This window comes from Chiroxiphia lanceolata, chromosome 11 (genome assembly GCF_009829145.1).
Source record: "Chiroxiphia lanceolata isolate bChiLan1 chromosome 11, bChiLan1.pri, whole genome shotgun sequence".
NCBI lineage: Eukaryota > Metazoa > Chordata > Aves > Passeriformes > Pipridae > Chiroxiphia > Chiroxiphia lanceolata.
Window position 1 is genome coordinate 21,353,702 of NC_045647.1, and position 20,611 is coordinate 21,374,312.

At 40.8% G+C, this 20,611-nt stretch overlaps 1 protein-coding gene across 7 annotated transcripts in view; it reads left to right on the forward strand.

The window, feature by feature from the left end:
* The window catches only part of RAF1 (Raf-1 proto-oncogene, serine/threonine kinase), a 64,637-nt gene that overhangs the window by 36,522 nt on the left and 7,504 nt on the right, over window positions 1-20,611 (forward strand). For 5 of the 7 annotated variants that reach the window (XM_032698717.1, XM_032698714.1, XM_032698715.1 and 2 more), the window contains 12 exons: window positions 7,494-7,709; window positions 8,587-8,696; window positions 9,709-9,811; window positions 11,293-11,450; window positions 12,330-12,428; window positions 13,878-14,031; window positions 15,516-15,575; window positions 17,361-17,388; window positions 17,482-17,609; window positions 18,562-18,679; window positions 19,187-19,271; window positions 20,277-20,453. In XM_032698717.1, the coding sequence (XP_032554608.1) occupies window positions 7,503-7,709; window positions 8,587-8,696; window positions 9,709-9,811; window positions 11,293-11,450; window positions 12,330-12,428; window positions 13,878-14,031; window positions 15,516-15,575; window positions 17,361-17,388; window positions 17,482-17,609; window positions 18,562-18,679; window positions 19,187-19,271; window positions 20,277-20,453 (1,427 nt within the window). In that variant the 5' untranslated portion in view covers window positions 7,494-7,502. The remainder of the gene's footprint in view (window positions 1-7,493; window positions 7,710-8,586; window positions 8,697-9,708; window positions 9,812-11,292; window positions 11,451-12,329; window positions 12,429-13,877; window positions 14,032-15,515; window positions 15,576-17,360; window positions 17,389-17,481; window positions 17,610-18,561; window positions 18,680-19,186; window positions 19,272-20,276; window positions 20,454-20,611) is intronic. The other 2 variants (XM_032698713.1, XM_032698718.1) reach the window with 2 other exon arrangements.

Sequence of the window (20,611 nt, forward strand, 5' to 3'; positions counted from 1 at the left end):
ATTTAACTTCAGCTCTTACTTTAGTCAGGCTCCATGGATATTTACTTTGCAGGGGAAAAGCCCTTAGTTTAGAACTTTAGATCTTGATATTTGCCTGTCTTCTCCAAACAGCATTTACCTTTCCACACAACTGCAGATCTATTGGGAATAATCCAGACCTAATATAAATCATGTCTGTGACATTATCTTAGAACTCTATCTATGAAACTAAAAGTCTGTTATGGCACTTTGTTAAATAAATAAAAGCCCACCCAAACCAGAATTGTAATTTCTTGGATGTATTTAGTAAGATAATGTAAGATGGAGTTAAAATGGAGCATAGTTTCTTTTTGGAGGCTTTCAGAACATAGTAATTTAGTAAATGTTTGACATAGTCTAAGTAAGTTTACTTGTATACAGTCTTTAATTTTTAGGTACATCCAGTTTTTATTTGCCATTTTATTCAGGTTTCTTTGCAAATTCAGGTGTATACAAACCAATAAAATAAAGTTATTAGAGCTGTCCAGGCAGTTTGTAGCTAAAATACTCAAGTTAGTATCGCGTTAAATTTAGTTCCTATTGCAGAAAGATATATTCAGCTATTCCTTGGTGCACTTTATTTTAAAATATAAGGGAATAATCTGTTTTATCTACTCAGGAAGATATCTCAGGGCCTTTTCAAACTTTTCTTGATGTTCTTGCCCCTCTGCTGCCTTCTCCTCTCATCCCTACATTGTTTCCATGCCCAGGCTCTTAGAATCCCAGTGTTGACCTCCATGTGGCTCTGCTGGTTCTGGTCTGTAGCCCATATTTAATAAACTAAATTCATCAGCTTAAAGCTGCCCTGAACCAGCTGCATCACTGCATCCTCTGCTGCCTGTCCAGGTCACTTAGCACTGGCTGTGTTTTGCAGTGGTATTTAACATGCAGGGAACTGTTGAGTTCTGCCCTGGCTGGAGCTCTCCCTTCAGTGATTCCCAGGAGGAGCTGAGGTTGTGGAAGGACTGGTGTGTTCTCAGGGCTGGTGTCCTCACTGTTGCCTCATTTACTACACAGGGCCAGGAATTCTTTGTGCTGCCGTTCTCAGTCCCTTGTTCAGTCCTTGAGAACTCGTGTGGGAAGGGCGTTTGGATTGCTGACCTTTGAGTAACTTTTTTGTCTTTGCTGTAAAGGGAATGAGTTCCAGGCGACTGCAAACACAGTTTGAGGCTTTCAACCTTGAAACAATTGGAGCATGAGCAAGGTCGGAATGCAAATGGCATGGGGCTAAGAATGTATGTGCAGGTGATGGAGAGACTTGGGACCAGAAATGCTTGTCCAAAGTGTCTTGTCTGTGTAAAGACAGAACACTCAGAGCCCCACTTCTGCAGTGCTTTAAAGGGCTGTCTTTGTAAATCTGTCTTTGGAGGATTCCCTTGGGAAGAATTTAACATGGTGAAGAAACAAGAAGTCTAAGAGTGTCATATAATGTGATTCTGATAGATCAGATCTAAGAAAGCAGTACTCAGGATGCTTTTTGTTTCTAGCAGTGTGTTTGAGTTTATGAAATTAATAAAGGAGGATGTTTTAAGTATCACTTAACACTATTAACACTGAAGTATCACTTCAGTGTTAATAGTCTTCATGTTAAGGGCACATTGGGTAAAAAATTACAAAATATTATGTGAAGAAAAAGCAGAGGTTTTACTCTCTGACAGACCTCTGGTGCTTTGTTAGCAAAACTTCTACAAAATGCATGTGCAACACTGGTGTACTTTCCTTGCTTGCTTTTTCCTTTTAAAGGTGTTTCTGTCGCAGTTTTATTCACTTCTTTGTGAATATACATGATCTCAGCAGCTGTACTTAACTACAGTTTAAAAGCAGTCTGATTGCTTGGAAAAAGCTGTTGCATTTTTCTTTTTACCTGGGATTGCTTTTTTGCCTTGAGAAAGGGAAGGATTTGGATTCTCTGTCTCTCTTTTAGATAAGGGTGTTCAGAGTTCCTGTTTCTCTAAAGTAGGAATTCAGGGTTTGTAGGGAAACTCAGAGCTCCACATTTGACCTTCATACAAATGTCACGTGGTAAGAAATGGGTGACTGAAATGGGAATAATTTGTGTGGAAAGGATAAACCAAACAGATCTTCCTGAAAAGTGCTTGGAAAAAGTAGCCTGGGGCTGTTACAGTCAACAGAGAGAGCAGGCATGGGGTGGCCAAAGGTGCAGATACTTTGGTGGCAGAGCCCAAAGTACAGCCTGCTAGAGCCAGGTTTGCTTTGGGCTCTGCTTGTTAGCCAGAGTTCTACTCTGAAAGTTATTTTACATACAAAAGGACATTAATCTTGCGAATCAATCAGTCTGAAAGCATGTCAGGCTGAGAGATGTATTGCTTGTGCCCTCCCTACCGGAGAGCCGAGTTGTTGGAAAACCAGTGTTATTTTTTCCTTAAATACTTCAAAGTTACATTGGCAACATGTAAGTAGTGACTAAGAGGGGAATGGTTGTGAGAAATAAAGAGAAAGATGAGAAAAATACTTCCAAGATCAGAATAGCTGAGGCTGAAATTATATGTATTTCTGTACTGGTTGGTTTTGTCCTGTTTTGAGTTTATGATTTTTTTCCTGAACACTAACATTTCCTCCTGTTAATTTTTAATTTCTGTCAGTTGTGCTAGGGAGGAGTTTGCTTTTTTGGCATCCGTCTCCTAAAATGAAGGACACACAAGGGAAAAACACCAGCCTTGGAGATGTAGGACAGTTGGGCTTGGGTTGTTAAACTGATCCCAACTCATGCCCTGCGTTTATGTTAACATGGATCACAGCTTTATTTATTAATATAGGAATGTGTCCATGTTTATCTTCTACTGCTCTGAAAAGCTACTTTAAAAAAAAAAAACCCTGCTATATATCATGATATATCTTTGTTTGGTGTGGGTTTCTGTTTCTCCCCAGACAATGGGTCACCCAAGCAATATTAAATCAGTCAGTAGTTACTATATGGGAGGAGAAAAGGCCACAGTTAAATGTGTTATCTTTTTGTGTGTGATCTTTTTATGTCAGAGAAGAAAACACAGCTTATAAGCAACTTTCCAAGCTTATATTTACTGACAGAAATGTTAAGTTTGAAATGGATTCTGGGCTGTGTTCTGTGATGTTTTGCCTTCATAGATGTGGTTCATTAAACATGAGTGTGACTTAATTGTGTGGATAAAAATGGCAGCACGTGTGTATGTTGGAACTGTTCTTACATTTTTGGAAAAGCTTTTGGTGTTTGTTTCAGAATTAAAAGAAAGGACGCAAGGTACCTAAGAGAGGAATTTAGCTCTGTATCCTGTGAACTTTCAAGTTTTGGCATTTCTTAGGGAGGGAGACTGAAATTTTTAATAGTTCAGACTAAACACTTTTTCCTAGTCATGGAGTTTGTTAAAGTAACTGAAAGTACCTTTTGAATTTGATGAGTGACGAGCATGTTGAGTGGGTTGAGGGACTGATCTCCAGGAATGTGTTCCTGTCAGATGTGCACATTCCATAGCCCTTCTGTGCATTTGGTTTTAATGCTTATTCAAAGAATTAATTATCAGGATCTGTAATTACACAAAAAGCACTAATGAAAAGTGCTATCTTGGTCACAGTGTGCAGTATTCCTGTAGGGCTTGGAGGAATATATGACATTACTTTTCTCCTCAGACTGAACATTTAGTATGAAACTACTCAGTATCAGCTTCCTGCAGTCCTGGATCTACAAGAGGACTCACACGCTGCAATATCTTCAAATACTCTTTGAATGCTGCAGTTGCAGTTTCCAGTTGTGGACAGGCTGGTTGAAGTCATTGTCGTGACAGTGAAGAGCTGCAGGAAGAAAAGTTTAAAAGGAAAAGTTTTAGAGAGATGCATGAAAACGTTCGGCTGGCATTGGATTATTTGAGCATGGCATAAACATTAATATCTGGTAATGATTATGTTTCAGAAACATGCTGGCAACTCATTTAAAGGAAGGAAACAGTTTTTCTAGAATAGACAAACTAAGAATAATATATTTATAAAGGCATCATTGTAAAATCTTTCCTCCTTTAAATGAAATTACCTCTAAAACATATCACACAACTTTTCACTGGTGTGGATTTGGGGGGATTTTGAGTAAATGAATGTAGTTTCAGTAAAAATGCCTTTAATCAATGACTGTTTGGAGCAAAATACCCAAAGTAAATGGACAAGTCGATGCCAGGGCACAGGTTCCAGGGCTCTGAAAGGTGAACTGTGCTCTGCCCAGGAATTCTCTGTTAAGGTGGACTAAAACCTGTGTCCTGTGGCGTAGACTGTTGTGTTCTGCAGTTGTACTAGGTTCAGTGTTCAGTGAACCAACTAGAAATGGTGTGTGAATGTGCAATATTCTGTTATGTCATTAAATGTTATTTTTTAGTCAGTTCAAAGCTGGCCATGCTAATTTTCTTACCTCACACCCATGTATACTGTTGTTCCAAATGGGTGGGTTTGTCTGTATCCATATAACCTTTAAGCTTGCTTTCTACCAGAGGGCAGGGAAAGGTGTAATTCATGTGTGAATTACTCCCTGAGAAGCAGCTTTTGTGACTGTCTCTGTTGTTCCGTGCTAATAATTTAGAAGAAGGTTGGAGCAGTGCCCATGAGCATTGTGGGCACTGCAGTGTGCTCAGCCAGGCTGTTCCTGCAGAGTGCAGAGATGCTGGAGAGGCCCTGGCAGCTCCTGTCCCCCCCGGGAGGTTGTCCCTGGGCTGCTGTGGAGCTCAGCAGCAGGACAGTTGGGCAGTGCTGTTTCCTATCCATCTCCACTTTCCAAGTGCAGGGCCCTTCCCATGGGTGCCAGGGGCAGGTTTAGCACCTCTCCATCAGAAATTCCCTGTCTATCCCATATAAATATCTGGTAAACTTCCCTTTCTTCTCCCTTACCCTCCACCACGTGCAGGTTTGTGTGTGCTCCAGGTCTGAGCTGGTTCTCCTCTCCTCCCCTCAGCAGGCTGTGTCTGTGTGCGGTGGGCCTTCTGTGTTTGGGAGAGGGAAGTACCTTCTTGGGTACCAAACTTACCTTTGGTCAAAGCACAAGTTTGAACTTCTTGTTATTTCCTGTTTTCTCAGGAATTTTTCAGGAAATGTTGGCAGCATGTCAAAATATTAAATAGGCTGTAACATTGAGGTGTTGTCAACTTGCATCAGCAGTGACAACAAGGAGGGTTTGATGGCTGCCCTGCCAGTCCTTATCTCAACTTCCCAGTTTTGTCTCTTCTTATTTCGTCGCATGTGTTACCTGGAAAGGTGGAAAAAAGAAGTTTTCCTAGGGAGTAAGTTAAGAAAAGGAAAGAGAATGAGCTGTCTGGGTTTCACCTTTCCCCTCTTACCTAGCAGTTTCTCTCCACTCAGGTTTTATTGCTACCATCTAACTGGCTACTCCTTTAGCTGCCATATGCATTGGATGGGTGTTGTAACTGCACATAACTTTTTTCACCTTTCTGATGCCTAACAGTATGAGCTGTGAAGTGTTGTCCTTGCAGTTGCTTATGTGTGGTGAACTCAGTTGTGTTCCTCAATTTTGTCTCCCCTCATTTTTTCAGAATGTCTCTCTGTCTTGCTATTCAGTGTTCCCTCTTTACATCACATTTAAGACTGTTGTCATTTATGTGCCACAGATTTAAAAATTAAAAAAAATTCCAAGTACCTGCATTCTGTTAGATTTCAGTTGGATGTTGACTTTTAAATATTACTTCCATTTGAAGGTTTTGAACCTTTTCCCAACTGACCCTGCTCAGTGGATGGTGTTGGTGCAGGAGTGACAAGAATGGCAGGAGGAAGGCGAGGACGTGTTTGCTGTTATTGTACACCTTGTCAGTGAAAGAGATGTTCAGGAACTGACCCAAAGATCCCCGTGAGGGTGGCAGGCCCAGAGCTCTGCTGCTGCAGAGTTTGCATCTGATGGGGGCTTTGTAGAAACCAACCCCTTCTCTGGAAGTTTGTGTTCTGTTTCCTTTCCAGCTGGTGGGCAGACCTGGGGATGGGTCTGGAGCAGTGTTAAGGACTGCAAATCCAGCTAAGACTTTTCAGAGTTGTACTGTGAGGGAAGACGCTCTGAAATTCAGTTTATCCTTCTGGGCCTCACAAAGTGGACTGGACTTGACACTAGTGGAGGTCTTTTTTATCCAAGAATTCCACTGTTTTACCTCTTCGGTTGTAACAAACACCACTGTTTTTTCTCTGACATAAGCATGAGTTGGAGGGTTCAAATAATTTGCAATAAAAGAGGTTCAGGACCACACGTGGAAAGAAGCTGGAATAGCTCCTGGTGGGTGTTAGGTGCTGTATTAGGTTGTTAGTGTTTGCAGGAAACACTGTAACTCTTTCAGCTAAGTCTTTCCTGCACCAGAGGGGATGGAATTAGGATTGCTTGGAAGACCTTCATTTTGGCTTGTCCTGACTGCAGTTCTTATACAACTTTCTGATCACCTTTCCTAGTGGTGATCAGGAATGTAGGTGGTGTGTGCAACCACTGGAGATGACTTTGGAAGCAAGCTGCTACCATGGGAAAAGGTGTGCGGATACACTGCATAGTTCCAGCATTGCTTTCCCAGGTGTTTGTAGAGGGGTGCAGTTCTGTGGAGGAAATAAATTACTGTGCCCTTTTCAGTGATTATTTTTTAATTGTACTTTGCAACGTTTGGTAATAAATCTGACTACTTGGAAGTTTAGAAAGGAGGGCCGACTTTGTTTCTGCTTAGTTTTGAATAAGATGCCTTTGTAGTATTATTTGGAATTTGAGCTGCATTGCAGTTGTGATGGCTGGGGAAAAAAATGTACCATGACACCTTCATCTTTGTGTGTGCTAAAAATGTACTGTGTGCTGATTTGGGAGTGTGCAGGGGGTTGGTTGTGTCCTTGCACCGGGAGAGGTTTATAGAATCCCAGAATGGTTTGGGTTGGAAGGGACCTTAAAGCCCATCCAGTGACACCCCCTGCCATGGGCAGGGACACCTTCCACCAGCCCAGATTGCTCCAAGCCCCGTCCAACCTGGCCTTGGACACTTCCAGGGCTGGGGCAGCCACAACTTCTGTGGGCAACCTGTGCCAGGGCCTCCCCACCCTCACAGCCATGAATTCCTTCCCAATATCCCATCTATCCCTGCCCTCTGGCAGTTAGAAGCCATTCCCCCTTGTCCTGTCCCTCCAGACCCTTGTAAATGGTTTCTCTTCATCTTCCCTGCAGGCTCCTTCAGGTCCTGGAAGGCCACAAAGAGGTCTTCCCAGAGACTTCTCTGGGCTGAACAGTCCCACTTCTCTCAGCCATTATTTATACTGAAATGTAACTGAGCATACTGTGTGTGAGGGTTGAGATGTTTTTTATGCTCTTCCATACTATGTGAGTTGTGACAGTATTAAAAAAAATGAAAAAATATTGTTGCAGTTTTCCGATGCTTTCCAAAGAGCTGAGGTTTGTTGTCTTGGGAACCGGAAGTACCACGGCATAGCAAAAGACGTCGTCGTTTTCCCTGACTCTCCCAATTTTAACTCCCTAGACCTCACCCATGGAGCACATTCAGGGAGCTTGGAAGACTATCAGCAATGGGTTTGGACTCAAAGATTCTGTGTTTGATGGCCCCAACTGTATTTCCCCCACCATTGTGCAGCAATTTGGGTACCAGCGCCGAGCCTCTGACGATGGCAAAATATCCGACACTTCCAAAACCAGCAACACCATCCGCGTGTTCCTGCCCAACAAGCAGCGCACCGTGGTGAGTCTGGGCTGCCTTTATCCCAGGAGTGTCCTTTCCCCACTGCTGACACTGGGATGTGTGTCTGGCTCCAGGAATGCCAGGCTTCACAAAGGGTCTTGCTGTGACTTGAGGTGTTACCAGTTGGTTCATTCCAGGGGACATATTTTGAAAGCACTGTATCTGTATGTTGAGAACTTTTATTCCTCTGCCTCAGTGTTGGGAATTTTCCAATATGCACAAGCTGCATCCTTTGTTTACATAAATCACGTTAAAAAGCAGTTGTTGGCTGGCCCAACCAATGATGTCTGTAGGACAGTCTTTTCTGTCACCGTTTTCCTCACTTGTATGCCCACAGTCAAGTGTGGTGGTTAAAGCTGAAGTGAAACTTCTTGAGGGAGCACTTCTGTTCAGCTTCTTGGAGCTGAGAGTACTAATAATAGTCTGACACAAAGTTCTCTGAAATCTAAATTAAGCCTTTGTCTATACTTCACGTAACTCTGTTTGCCTGCATTTTTTATTTACTTCTGTGGGCTGCCTACTTGTATAAAATCCCATTTGATAGAAACTCAGTTGTAAGAAACCAAGAAGTTTATGAAATGGCTTCAAAACTTCCTTTGCAGGAGTACAAAATAGGTGGGGATGTGGCAGCAGATGTGCTGGCCTGGCAGGTTGGCTTCATGTGCAGCGAGTTAAATTGGAAGGCACAGCACTTTTGTGGTTACATCATACAAGTAATTTTTGCTTGTCTGTTTGTCCAAAGTAAACAGCTGTGCAGTTTTACTGGAATTTCTCAAGAAAATGAGAAAAAAGATGGCCTTCCACTCCTGGAAAAGCTTAAAGAAATTCTGCAATCCCTGGTAAAGGTTTTGTTGGCTTTGTTTCCCTTTGGTCACAGGTGAATGTGCGAAATGGGATGACCCTGCACGACTGTCTGATGAAGGCACTGAAAGTGAGAGGGCTGCAACCAGAATGCTGTGCAGTTTTTCGACTTCCTGAAACGAAAGGGTAAGAGGAGAACTTTTCAGCTAGAGAATGAGAAAATCTTGGGTTTGGCATAGCAGCAATAACGCTCTTCTCTGTGGCTGGTTTCTTTTGAAAGCACAGTTTGGTTGTGAACTCTTCCGTGGTGCTTTCGTTACCCTCCCCTGGGGATAATCCTTCAGCTTCCAGGGTATTAACAATTTTAGTTTGGTTTAAAGCTAAATATTGAAAATACTTAAAATGGAGGGGTTCACTCAAGTGCTTGGAAGATCTCACTGAGACTTTTGTCATGCTCTGGAATAAGTGGTGCCTTCATATTTGAGGTGCATTTCACTGCTGCGCTGGGAAACTTCAGTGCTGGTGATTCTTAGCCAGCTTAACTGAACGTCTCTGTGTGCTCAGTTTGGAGGCTCTGATTCCTACACAAATTTCCAATGTTTGGTTTTAAATCTCACTTCAGATATTCCTTATTTTTTTGTAGGACTGGGGATGCTGCTATTAAATACCAGATGATTGTTTTACAAGCTGAGGGAGTGAAGGTATCTCATGGAGTTAATACACTTAACTCCACACCTCGTGAGGCTTGGGCTTAATGCTCCTGGAAGCCTCAGTCACGAGGCAGGAATTTGTGGGTTTACCTCTCTGTGGAACTCAGGCCGTTCTGGGGTCACCATAACTTCAGTGCCCAAGCACTTTCATGTCACTGAATCTGTTGTTCATAATTCCTTATGTTTTGTTTGCAAGGGTGTTTCTGTGACTCCATTAAGACTTCCAAGTGTCTTATTTCAAATAACATATATATAAAATGTCTTAAATGTTCAAAAATGAGCGGAGAGAGTGGTGACCTGCAGCACGTTCAAAGCTGCTCCCCTTGTTTGAAGTGAAGGACAACAGGGATGTAGCTCCTGTAAGAGGCTGGCCGTGCTTTGCTTTGTATTTTTCAGTTTACTCAAGAAAACTCACACAACGCAGATTGTTGGTTAGGCCAAACTTTTTATCGCCTAAGGAATTTTGTTTTCTCTGTTTTCTCCCTCAGAAAAAAGGTGCGTTTGGATTGGAACACGGACGCTGCCTCCTTGATTGGAGAGGAGCTGCAAGTGGACTTCCTTGATCATGTTCCACTCACTACACACAACTTTGTAAGCTTTGCCTTATCTGTATTTTGATGTAAATTGTATTAATTGAATCACATACTCAGTCAAAGAATGTTTTGGGCATTAGACAGCTTTTGGCTTCCTAAGCACTGGGATTTTCAGAAATGATGATTGATTCCTTCACCCCTGCTCCCCGCAAATTAGACTGGCTAAGTATCAATTTGCATTGAAATGCCAGAGTTGTATTTATTTCATTAGTGATTCCTGGGTGTCAGAGACTCTGAAAGCTCACATTATGCATACTCTTCAAAGGTCTGATGATTGCCATTTTTGTTTTATATAAATACTTATTTATGTAACTGTTGTATTAAGATATTGTGTCTTTAAAGTCCAGAACTGTGAGATAATTTGCATTTTCAGTCTCTGACTCATCAGTCAAAAAAGGCTGGATAAGTTCAGGACATTTATTGGACTGATGGTATTTGTACTGAATATACAGGGAGACTGTTAATTCTGCAGGTCGTGACATTGCTCTGTGAGCTAATGCTGCCCTGTAGTTTGACAGAGTGGGTTTTTGGGGGATGAGTGGGTTTTTGGCTTTCAAACTCCTTCTCAAAAATGGATTATTTATTCAATAAGGTTTGTGTTTTAGGGTTTGGGTATATGTGTGGGGTTTTTCCAGCTCTTCCATTATTTTCTTCTTCATGGGAAGGAGCTCCATTCCTCTATTTTAGCCTGTTTGTTGTTTTGTTGCAGAAATATGTTGTGCCAAGTGGCAAACCTGAAGGATTGTCATTTCCACCCATTAGAAAAGTTAGGATTGATTTACAAAATCTGAAAGTAGCATTAATTCTACTTGACATTTTTAGAAAACCACACCAAAAAAATCATCTGCAGTTGGTCACCAGAAAATGAATATTTTTCTCCAGGTCTGGGAGGAGCTCAAACTTCAAGATTTCCTCCCCAGTATGTTCTGGAGGAAGAAACCCTTTGGTTCATTATACTCTTTTTTCATATTGCAGAAGCTTTAAGAGAAAAATGTAGCCTGCCATTTAAGAAAGTAGAAATTCCTTAAGCTATTTTATTTACTAAGGAACTTATGCAAGGGATATTGGTTAGTCATAAACATACCCCAAGGGTTTTGACTAATAAAAATAATAATGAAGTGGTCCTTACAATCAGATCCTCCTTCGCCTCCCTGGTGTTGCCAAAACCAAACAGAAACCCCCAGTTCTTGGCCCACAGAGCTCTGTCACCTTACTGGGCAAAAAAATTGCTTTTGCGTTTGACAGAACACTTTTTTTCTTTCTTTTTTTTTGTAAACAAAACCCTGAGTGTTTCTGAACTTTCCAACCAAACTGGAAATCTATGCAAGAATATCCAAGTGCGGTTTTCAGTTCAGTAGCAGTCTGGGGGCACTGATAACAAATAACAGGGTGCTCATTTCTGCCAGGCTCTGCAGATCCCAGTGGGGGTTAATGAGGAGCAGTCTGTAGGTGGGATGAATGATTTGGGGTGTTTTCCAGGCTCGGAAGACCTTCCTGAAGTTGGCCTTCTGTGACATCTGCCAGAAGTTCCTGCTCAACGGCTTCCGCTGTCAGACCTGTGGCTACAAATTCCACGAGCACTGCAGCACCAAGGTCCCGACCATGTGTGTGGACTGGAGCAACATCAGGCAGCTCTTGTAAGGACTGTTTGTTTTTAATAGCAGCCGGGATTTCTCTGTGACAGACAAGCATTTTTTTATCTCTTATTGTGGTGATAAATTTGGGTTGGGAAGTGGATCAATATCCAGGATTGTGAATTGATTTCATGAAACAGCCAGCAATGATTGTCTGTTCCCAGGGAAAGGAGGGTGTTTACATTCAAGGCATTTTGCTCTGGCACTAAATTTTAATATTCTGGGACAAGCAAACAAATATCCTGAATGACCCTCTGTTTGAACAGTGATAGCAATTCCTCACATAACACTTTTGTTAGGAATAAAAAAGGCCATGATTTTTAGCTGTTGGAAGCCTTAGCGTGCAGAACTGCACAACTTCTGACACCCTGCTGAAAACGAATAGGATGGTGAGAAAACAGATGAAAAATAATACTTACCTAGTATTGCTTAAAAAAAGTTGAAAATCATTGTTAGAAGTCCTTTCATGCAAAAGTGTTAAAACCTGGAATCGTTTTTGTGTCTTAGTGATTGTATTTTTTTATAACTGAACTTGCTCATGCAGTTATGCATTTTCTCATACTGACTAGTTGTTAGAGCGTAGGATGACTTGGTGCTACCTGGGTTTAATGGAACTTGAAAAACATGCGTCAAATACCCTTTCAGGAAAATCTAAAGTCTCTGAAGTTTAGAAGGAACACATGGACATTGTCTTTTGGAGTCTGAAGGCAGAGGTTTTAGTCGTACCACAGACAGGGGGAAAACATGATGCAAAATCAAGAATGTGTTCATGAAGTTCATTATGCTGCAGAGAAACAGCCCTTTGAAATTAGAGCTTTAAAGAGCATTGTACAGGAGGTAGTGTAGCAGTTGAAGTTGTAATTGTTTTTGTTGATATTTCAGATTGTTCCCAAATTCAAATATCAGTGACAGTGGTGTCCCTGCACTACCTCCCTTGACAATGAGGCGGATGCGGGAGTCTGTCTCCCGGCTACCTGTTAGGTAAGATAGTATTGCCTGTCGTTTCTGCTTTGGGAAATACACTTGTTTCAAAACAAACAGTCAAAACCAACAAAAGATCCCCAACTCCTCAAAAGCAGAAGGTTGGGATGAATGTGCAGGGTGGCAACACCACTTACTCACAGATAATATGCAATGTCCTTTCTTGTTCTTGAATTCAAGCAGATCATTGATTTGAGATTTTATATTTTTAATTTTCTGTCTTAAAATTGTAAGGAAGGGTTTTTGGAGACCTTTGTTTTTCTGCCTAAGAAAATTCAAGGCTCCCTTTTGGTATTTTTGTGAATGAATTGTATTTTATCCGATCAGGCAGTATGGTGCATCAGGGTTTTGTGTCATGCTGGATGATTTGCATACATTAAAATAATGCTGTGATGTTGTGATGATAGGAGTTTAAAGAGAGAACAGTGAGACCTGAAAATTGCTCCTCCTAAGGAAACTTTTGATGCCTCAAGAGAACATTCTTGTAGTTTTAAATGCTAAAATAAAACATGCATTCCTTTCCAAGGGGCCTGTCTCCTGATCGTAACTTGTGCCTGTATTCTTTTCCTTGAAATTCTAGAGGCTGAAGAGGGCAGGCCAGCTTTTGTTTTTTCTGCACCTCTTTGAAAAATCTTGGCCTATTCAGGAATGAGGCACAGAGCACATAGTTGACTTGCAAATGGTTCTATTTATTTATTTTAGAGGGAACTGCATCAGAATTGATCTTTACCATCTCATTCTATTTCTGCTGTTGTTAAACAATGACTTACTAATTTGATAGATGTTTTTAAGCTTTTTTGTGAAGACTGGCTGATTTCCGTTAAGATACATGTGTGTTTTGGGATAAATATGGTTTGAGTGACCTTAACTGTGATTTATAACTTTCTGTGGAACTGGATTTTAGCGTTGACCTCCTTTTAACTGGTGTTGAGTTTCATGACTTCCTTGCTGGCTGTTCTGAGCAAAGCATTGAACAGTCTTGCAAACCTTGACAAATTCAGGGCTTAGCTCTTAAGTTGTACATTCAACAGGCTTGAAATGAGCAGTTTGTTTAAGTTTCACAGCCCTGAATTCATCTATCAGAGCCAGTATTTTGTCAGCATATTAAATGTGATTCGATGGGGATTGAGGTGAACTGTGGCAAAATTTGTAATGGCAAAAACAGTCTTATGTTAAACATGCTAGTGTTTGTATGTGAGCTGTCGAGAACTTTTGAGTTTTTTCAGTTTATTTCCTAAGTTAAACTGGGAATGATTCAGCTGACCAGACGGTGTAGTTGGTGTGAAAGTCCCAGCTTTTTCTCTGTTAGGAATTCTGTGTATATTGCTTTTGGTTAGGTTACACTGAACAGTGTTTTTCAGTTGCTAGAGGGGAAAAAAATAACCACAACTTTCCCTTTCTCTCTCTCTCTCTCTCTCTCTCTCTCTCTCTCTCTCTCTCTCTCCTCAGTTCCCAGCACAGGTATTCTACACCTCATGCCTTCACATTCAACACCTCCCATCCTTCTTCTGAGGGCTCTCTGTCTCAAAGACAGCGATCCACATCCACACCAAATGTCCACATGGTCAGCACTACAATGCCTGTAGACAGCAGGATAATTGAGGTAATCCTGGGAGGAGGGAGCAAGTAGTATAAAGTTAAACTAAAACTCTGAGTGGCCATCTAATAAGTCACCGGTTGGGTTTTCTTCTTTGCTTTCTGTCATTAGCTTACTGTTGGCCTTAGTTGACTGAGTGATGTACAGTATAGGTGACACATCTGCATAGAAAGTTAATAATTCATTCTTGCAGTCTATCAACTTTGCTGAACTGATAGGCAGATTTTTGGTGTATGTGAGGATGTGGTGGAGCTTAACAATTGAGTTTTCCAGATCTGAAGAGAAAATAAGCTCAGCTTTGGTGAAGAAATGCCTGTTAGGCATGTCTAAAAATGTTCTTTCAAACTTAAAAGTCTGGGTTTGTTGTGGGGTTGGTGTTTGTTTTAGGTCAGACTACAGGTGCTGTAAATCTGGATGTAGTTCTTGGACTTGGAATACTCAAGTCAAAGCCTACTGGTGATATGTTTTGTGTTATCCCTGTAGGATAACAGTGATTCTGGGTTTGTGGGCTAAAGCCAGCTTATCTCAGGGTACTTCTGCTGTTACTTGCTTCAAGCACCTTTTTCTTTTATTTTCCTACCTTGGACTGGCAGTAGTGAGGGACCAGCTCTTTGAAGTCAGGCCTAAAGTGATTGGGGTTTTGTTTAATTTTGTTTTGTGATAACCCTGACAAAATGAGGGTGTGGTGTGCAGGAAAGGCTGGCAGAAGGGAATACTGAGCTGCAGGACCTCAGACAGAGCACTGTTTGGTGGTTTCTTCCTCTGGAGTAGTTCAAAAACTCTTCAGGCCAAGCAAAAGCCTTTGACTGCGGAGTTCAGGTGCATCTTCAGCTGCTAGTTCAGAGCCCTCTGAGGCATGTGAAGGCTGAAGTGTGCTGCAGAATTCCTGTGGCCCTTCGGGAGGGAGGGACAGTGCCCTACAGCCCCAGGAAGTGTTTGTGGTTGGAAGCTTTGTGGCCCCTTTCTCTGGGGTTTCCTTAGGCTCACAGCCTTTTTCAGTGCTTCAGAACCCTGCTGACCATCTGTGGTGGCATCAAACATGATGGAGCACTCAAAGAGAGGTGAATTACCTTTGCAGAGTGATGGGACTTCAAGGAGACGTTGCTTTCTTTATTCATTATCAGAGCAATAAAGACAGAAATGCTTTCTGTTCTGGCTCTTCATGTTATCATAGGGATTGAGTAAAAACACTTGGTGTGTCTTAAAGGCTTTTCCAAAAGGCTTTAAAAGGGTCCCAGAGCAATGCAGAAAAAAGGGAGTTAGAGACCTTTTAGTATGTCAGGAGAAAGACCACCTTAAGGTGGTTTACCAGAGGCAGATGTTAGTGAACTTTGGTTTGAGCAGGAATACTTATTTGAAAATTTTACTGCGCTTACTTACCATTTATCAACCAAATTAGGTTGCTTTTTCTTTCCTTTAGCCTAACATTTTAAAATTATTTTTTATACTTCCTCTGTTCTTTTCTTTTATCTCTTACTGTGTTGGCCTAGAATAACAGCCTGAATGCTTCTCCCAGTTCCTGGTGCAGACGGTTTTGTTTGAGGGGAAGAGTAGGTATTTTCTTGGTGCCTTTTGTTTTCTTGTGATTAACAGGATTGCTATAACTTGTAAGCCATGGCAGTGTCCATGTGAAGTGTTTAATCAGTGGAACTGATTGGATGGAAACCTTTGTAGCATGTTTATACCTAAATATTGAGGACACTAATTGGAAGAGGCAAACTGATGGAAGAGCTTCCTTTCTGTTGAGCTGAGTGGATTCAGAGCGCTGTGAATTAGAGGAGCCTTGGATTAGAGATGCCTTTGGTCACAGAGCCCTTAAAGCAGAACCTTCTCAAACACATCTGTTGTGTGGCTTTTTCCTTCTGGAAACTATTTTTATTGGCTATAACCATTCAGAGCCCTTAGACTAAGAACAGGTACTGTTTTTATTTCACATGAAAGTAAAGTTGACAGACTACAACACTGTGTATGGTATTATTTGTATTGGGAGAACAACTCCAAGAAAGTGGGTTTGCTTCATTTGCTGTTGGATTCATAAGCAAAGAAGAAAATATTCAAATCAGGGTTGAAGTTCAAAATACTTTTTTAAAGTAAGAAGTAAGTATACATAAGTATGAGAACTATTGAAAATTCTTTAGTTATTCTTTAGCCAGCTTAATTTAAAGCAGTTACGTTCTCAGGCTGATGTACAAAACCCACCACTTGTTATTAATTCAGGTTCTGACAGGTTTTTATTGTCCTTCAAATGGACAAAGTAATAATTGCAAGAGTTCATTGATAGTTTATGCAGATTTTAATCCACTCAGGTGTTGAGTGCAGGAATACTGTGCAGTCAAGCCTGGGAGAATGCAACCAATTGGCTAAAATCATGCATTTCATAAATGAATCTTTGCTAAGGATAATCTTAATTTGAAACTGTACAGTGGAATGTAGGCTTGTTCTGTCCTTCTATAAAATCTTACATTTATTATTCTACTAACTAGTTAGTTTGAATTGACTTCTATTAACACTGACAGTATTTAACATTTCTGTAGTGCATGTTCTTGCTTTGTACTTATACAGTCCCTGGATATTTTACCTTTCCTGTATGTTCTTTGGGATAATCCCTAGCAGGTGAGAAAAGTTGTGCAGTCCTGTTTGTCAGAGCTTAGTTTTCCTTGTGCATGGCTATAGAGTTGTGTTGTGCCTGTGGCATGAGGTGAGAGCTGTCACACTGTACCAACAAGTGCCCTGTGCAAACCCACGCTTTCAAACGCCAGACTGGAACGTGGGGGGAGATGTCCTGGGAACCAGGAGGTTTTGTATGAGGGCATGAATTGTAGCCTTTTTTTTTTTTTTTTTGGGTTGAAATAGTAGAGTAGAGATATTTTAAAATGTATATTGAGTTGGAATATTTTAGGCCTTTTTTTTTTTTTTTTTTAAGTTTTCTTACTTGTAACCCAAAACCTGTTTGGGAACTTGTCCCCTGGAGACAGAGGCCATCCCAGGAACTGTCCCAGCCCTCAGACGCAAGCATGTCCCAAGTGCAGGGGGGGACTGCAGGCAGCATTGATGGTGTTCTTCTTGTTCTGTGTCTTTTTTTTCCTCCCACTTTCCTTCTTTGGTAGTAATACCCTTTAATATGCTGTGACTCTTTTCATGTTTTGTAAGAATTCACAAATTGCATGGGTTTAGCATACAGGATTGTTATAACTAGGAAATCACCCATCTTTAGGAGGGTGTTGGCCAATATTGCACTCAACTAAAACCGGCAGAACCAATTTCAACACCATTCCTACTTGTTCCTTTGTGTGCTCTCTGATTATTAACTTCATTATCCATCTTCCCTGTTTTAGGATGCAATTCGAAGCCATAGTGAATCAGGTATGTTTTCAAAAACTTAAATAATTTCTAATACTATTTTGATTGTTTATTTTCTTGTTCATAAATTATTTTTCTTCTGTTTCCATATTTAAGCCTCGCCCTCTGCTCTGTCTGGAAGTCCTAACAATATGAGCCCAACTGGCTGGTCTCAGCCTAAAACCCCAGTCCCAGCCCAAAGAGAGAGAGCTGCTGGATCTAATACACAAGAAAAGAACAAAATTGTAAGGGTGGTAATATTTGTTTTAATTTAAAAAAAAAGATTAGGCTGGGAGTAGGGGTGTGTTGGGATAAATTTCTGCTCTTAAAAGGCATTAAAAGCTGCTGGTAGCGTTGGATTGCTCTGCACTGTAGTAGCAATATAATTTGAACTAATTTGGGAACAATCACTATTGCGTTGACGTTATAAATGCTCAGAACAAAGTGTTCTGCATTGAAAATGAATTTCAGACAGTAGTGTGAAATTGTTTTCCAGTGCAGATTCAAGGATTACCTTTTAAATTTTCAGAGGCTGCATCTTTTTTATTGTTTTTAGTATGTTTAAGGTTAGCCTTATTATCACTATTATCCCTGTGTTGCCATAGCTTCCATAGAAAGTGGATATTACTAGTGCCTTCGTTTTCATGGCAAGTTAGTCAGAATGGCTCAGGGAGAAATAGCTTTAACAAAATGCAAGATTTCCCTCAAATGTATGATTTAAAATTAGATGATGGAGGGGGGAGAAAGAATAGTTAGAGTAATAATTAATAGTATTTTTTTCAAAATGCAAGTACAGTTGCTTAGTGGGACTCAACAGTTGTTACTCACTTGGACATCTGACATTCCACTCTCATGTTTTTGTTTTATTCCTTTTAAACACATAAAGAGTTCTAGAATTTTAGCACTGTCATTTTGAAGAAGCCAGTAAGATTCTTAAGTATTTCAAATGGCTTTAAATAGTTGATTGTAAAATATTTGTTCTTCTTAAGATCTAAGATTAGGGTTTAAGTTTCTAGGGCAGAACTGAGGATAACTTCTTAAAGCAGTTCAAGCCATCCAAGAAAGTGGATGAGGAGAAAAAGAAAAGTCCAGATTGCAGGACAAAACCCTCAAGGTTTCAGGTCATATTTTTTGTGTGTATATATAATACTTTTGATTAAAAGGTAAGAGTAAAAGCCGTGTCAATTTTTGTTCCAGAGGCCTCGTGGACAGAGAGATTCCAGTTATTACTGGGAAATAGAAGCCAGTGAAGTCATGCTTTCCACCAGGATAGGGTCAGGTTCCTTTGGAACAGTTTACAAAGGCAAATGGCACGGTGAGTTCTTGACTTGGCACCATCTCACAGTGTTGATGTGGTGGGACAGCATTCCTGAAAAAGGGAATTTAATGATGCTCTGTGCTTTTCTACCACCACAGGTAGTGGGTGAGAAACAGTAACGTCCTTACTGTAGCAGCACTGAAATTAAGGCAAAGAACAGACGTTAATCAGACATTTCTATCATTCATGATTTTTCTGCTCTTCCTGGATAGAAGATTTATCCCTCCCAAAATGGAGTAGTGTCTAAGTCTAGAAAGTTTGCTTTTTAGATAAAGTTTTGTTAAAAAGGTTATGTGTATATATACATGTAAACATTTTAATATTTAAAGTTAATTATAAAAATGCTGAAGCTGGATAGCAAAATGTTGACTTACATACAAATTAGTAGAGGGGTGTTGTACACAAATTAGGAGTTTTAATTACACTGCATATTAATGTTATTTTGGAGAGGATTAAAAGAAAAAACTGCATTTTTAGTAACTTTTATGGTCAATGTATTTTCAGGGGATGTAGCAGTGAAGATACTAAAGGTGGTAGATCCAACCCCAGAGCAGTTCCAGGCTTTCAGAAATGAAGTGGCTGTGCTGAGGTGAGTTGGGGTTTCACTGCTAAACTCCTTTATTCCAAGGCTCTGTGTTTGATTCTCACCCCTCCTTTAAGCCTTTTTGCCCAATATTCTGTGTTTGATAGATACAAAAAGCAGATCTCCAGAGAAAAAATGAAAACATTTGTATTGACAATTCTGACTGTTGCTGTGGAGCTGTGAGACACAATCACAGCTCAGAGGCTTTCAGGGGTTCTTTGCTGCTTCTGAAAGTTGTGTTTTCACCTCAGTAGTGCAAACACCCAGAATTGTTCAGGTCACCTCGGGCAGGAAAAGGTGAGGATTAATAAATTCTGCCATAATTCTCACCATCAGAGGACTTGAACTCATACTTGATACTTCTAAAATTGCAGCATAAGACTTTTTCTTTTAATACTTAAACATGTACTTTGATCTGAGAGCTTTCTGCTTTGAAATACTGGTTTTTTTAGTGCTTGAATAACTGTCTGATGTTCCTCCTGAAACTGAACTCTTTAGATACATAAAAACCATCTTCTCATCTGATAATTCCTTCACAGTTTATATAGACCCTTTAGTTTCCTCTTGATATTCATTTTTCTCTCTAAAGTTGTCACTCTTGCACAGCTTGCAGGATGATTCTGTTGTTCCAATAACTCTTTCTAATACCACTTGCAAACGTGAATGTTGGTCATTGATTTCAAAACACTCAGATCTTCATGACGTCTTTTCCCTAAATGTTGATTTTATACAACTTCTGTGGAACTAAAAAGCAGTATTTTAACTAAAATTTTAATGAAAAAACCAGCTGATTTTATTAAAAAAATATAAATTGGCAACCCTGGCATATTTTTATTATTTGTAAAACCAAACTTTAGTCACATATCCAGCTTGGAAAAATTTTGCAGGAAACTCATGATTTTTGGCCTCCAAAGCTGAAATACATTCCTTCAGCCAGGAATCCACTTTTAAAGGCCTTTGAACACGTTTTTTATGGAGACACTGATTTCCCTGTCTACTCCTTTCTGTTAGGAAGACTCGGCACGTGAACATCCTGCTCTTCATGGGCTACATGACCAAGGACAACCTGGCCATCGTGACCCAGTGGTGCGAGGGCAGCAGTTTGTACAAACACCTGCACGTCCAGGAGACCAAGTTCCAGATGTTCCAGCTCATCGACATCGCCCGGCAGACAGCACAGGGCATGGAGTGAGTGGGATGGACAGGCCTGGCCTTGGCCTTGGAGTGGGGTTTGCCTTCCCTTCCTCAAACCCTGGCATGGGGAGGCTGTGCTGAAATAGGAACGGGGCAGAACGGGCTGTGCAGCCTCAGCTCAGCACTGCTGGGGGCAGCTGTGCTGCTGTTCA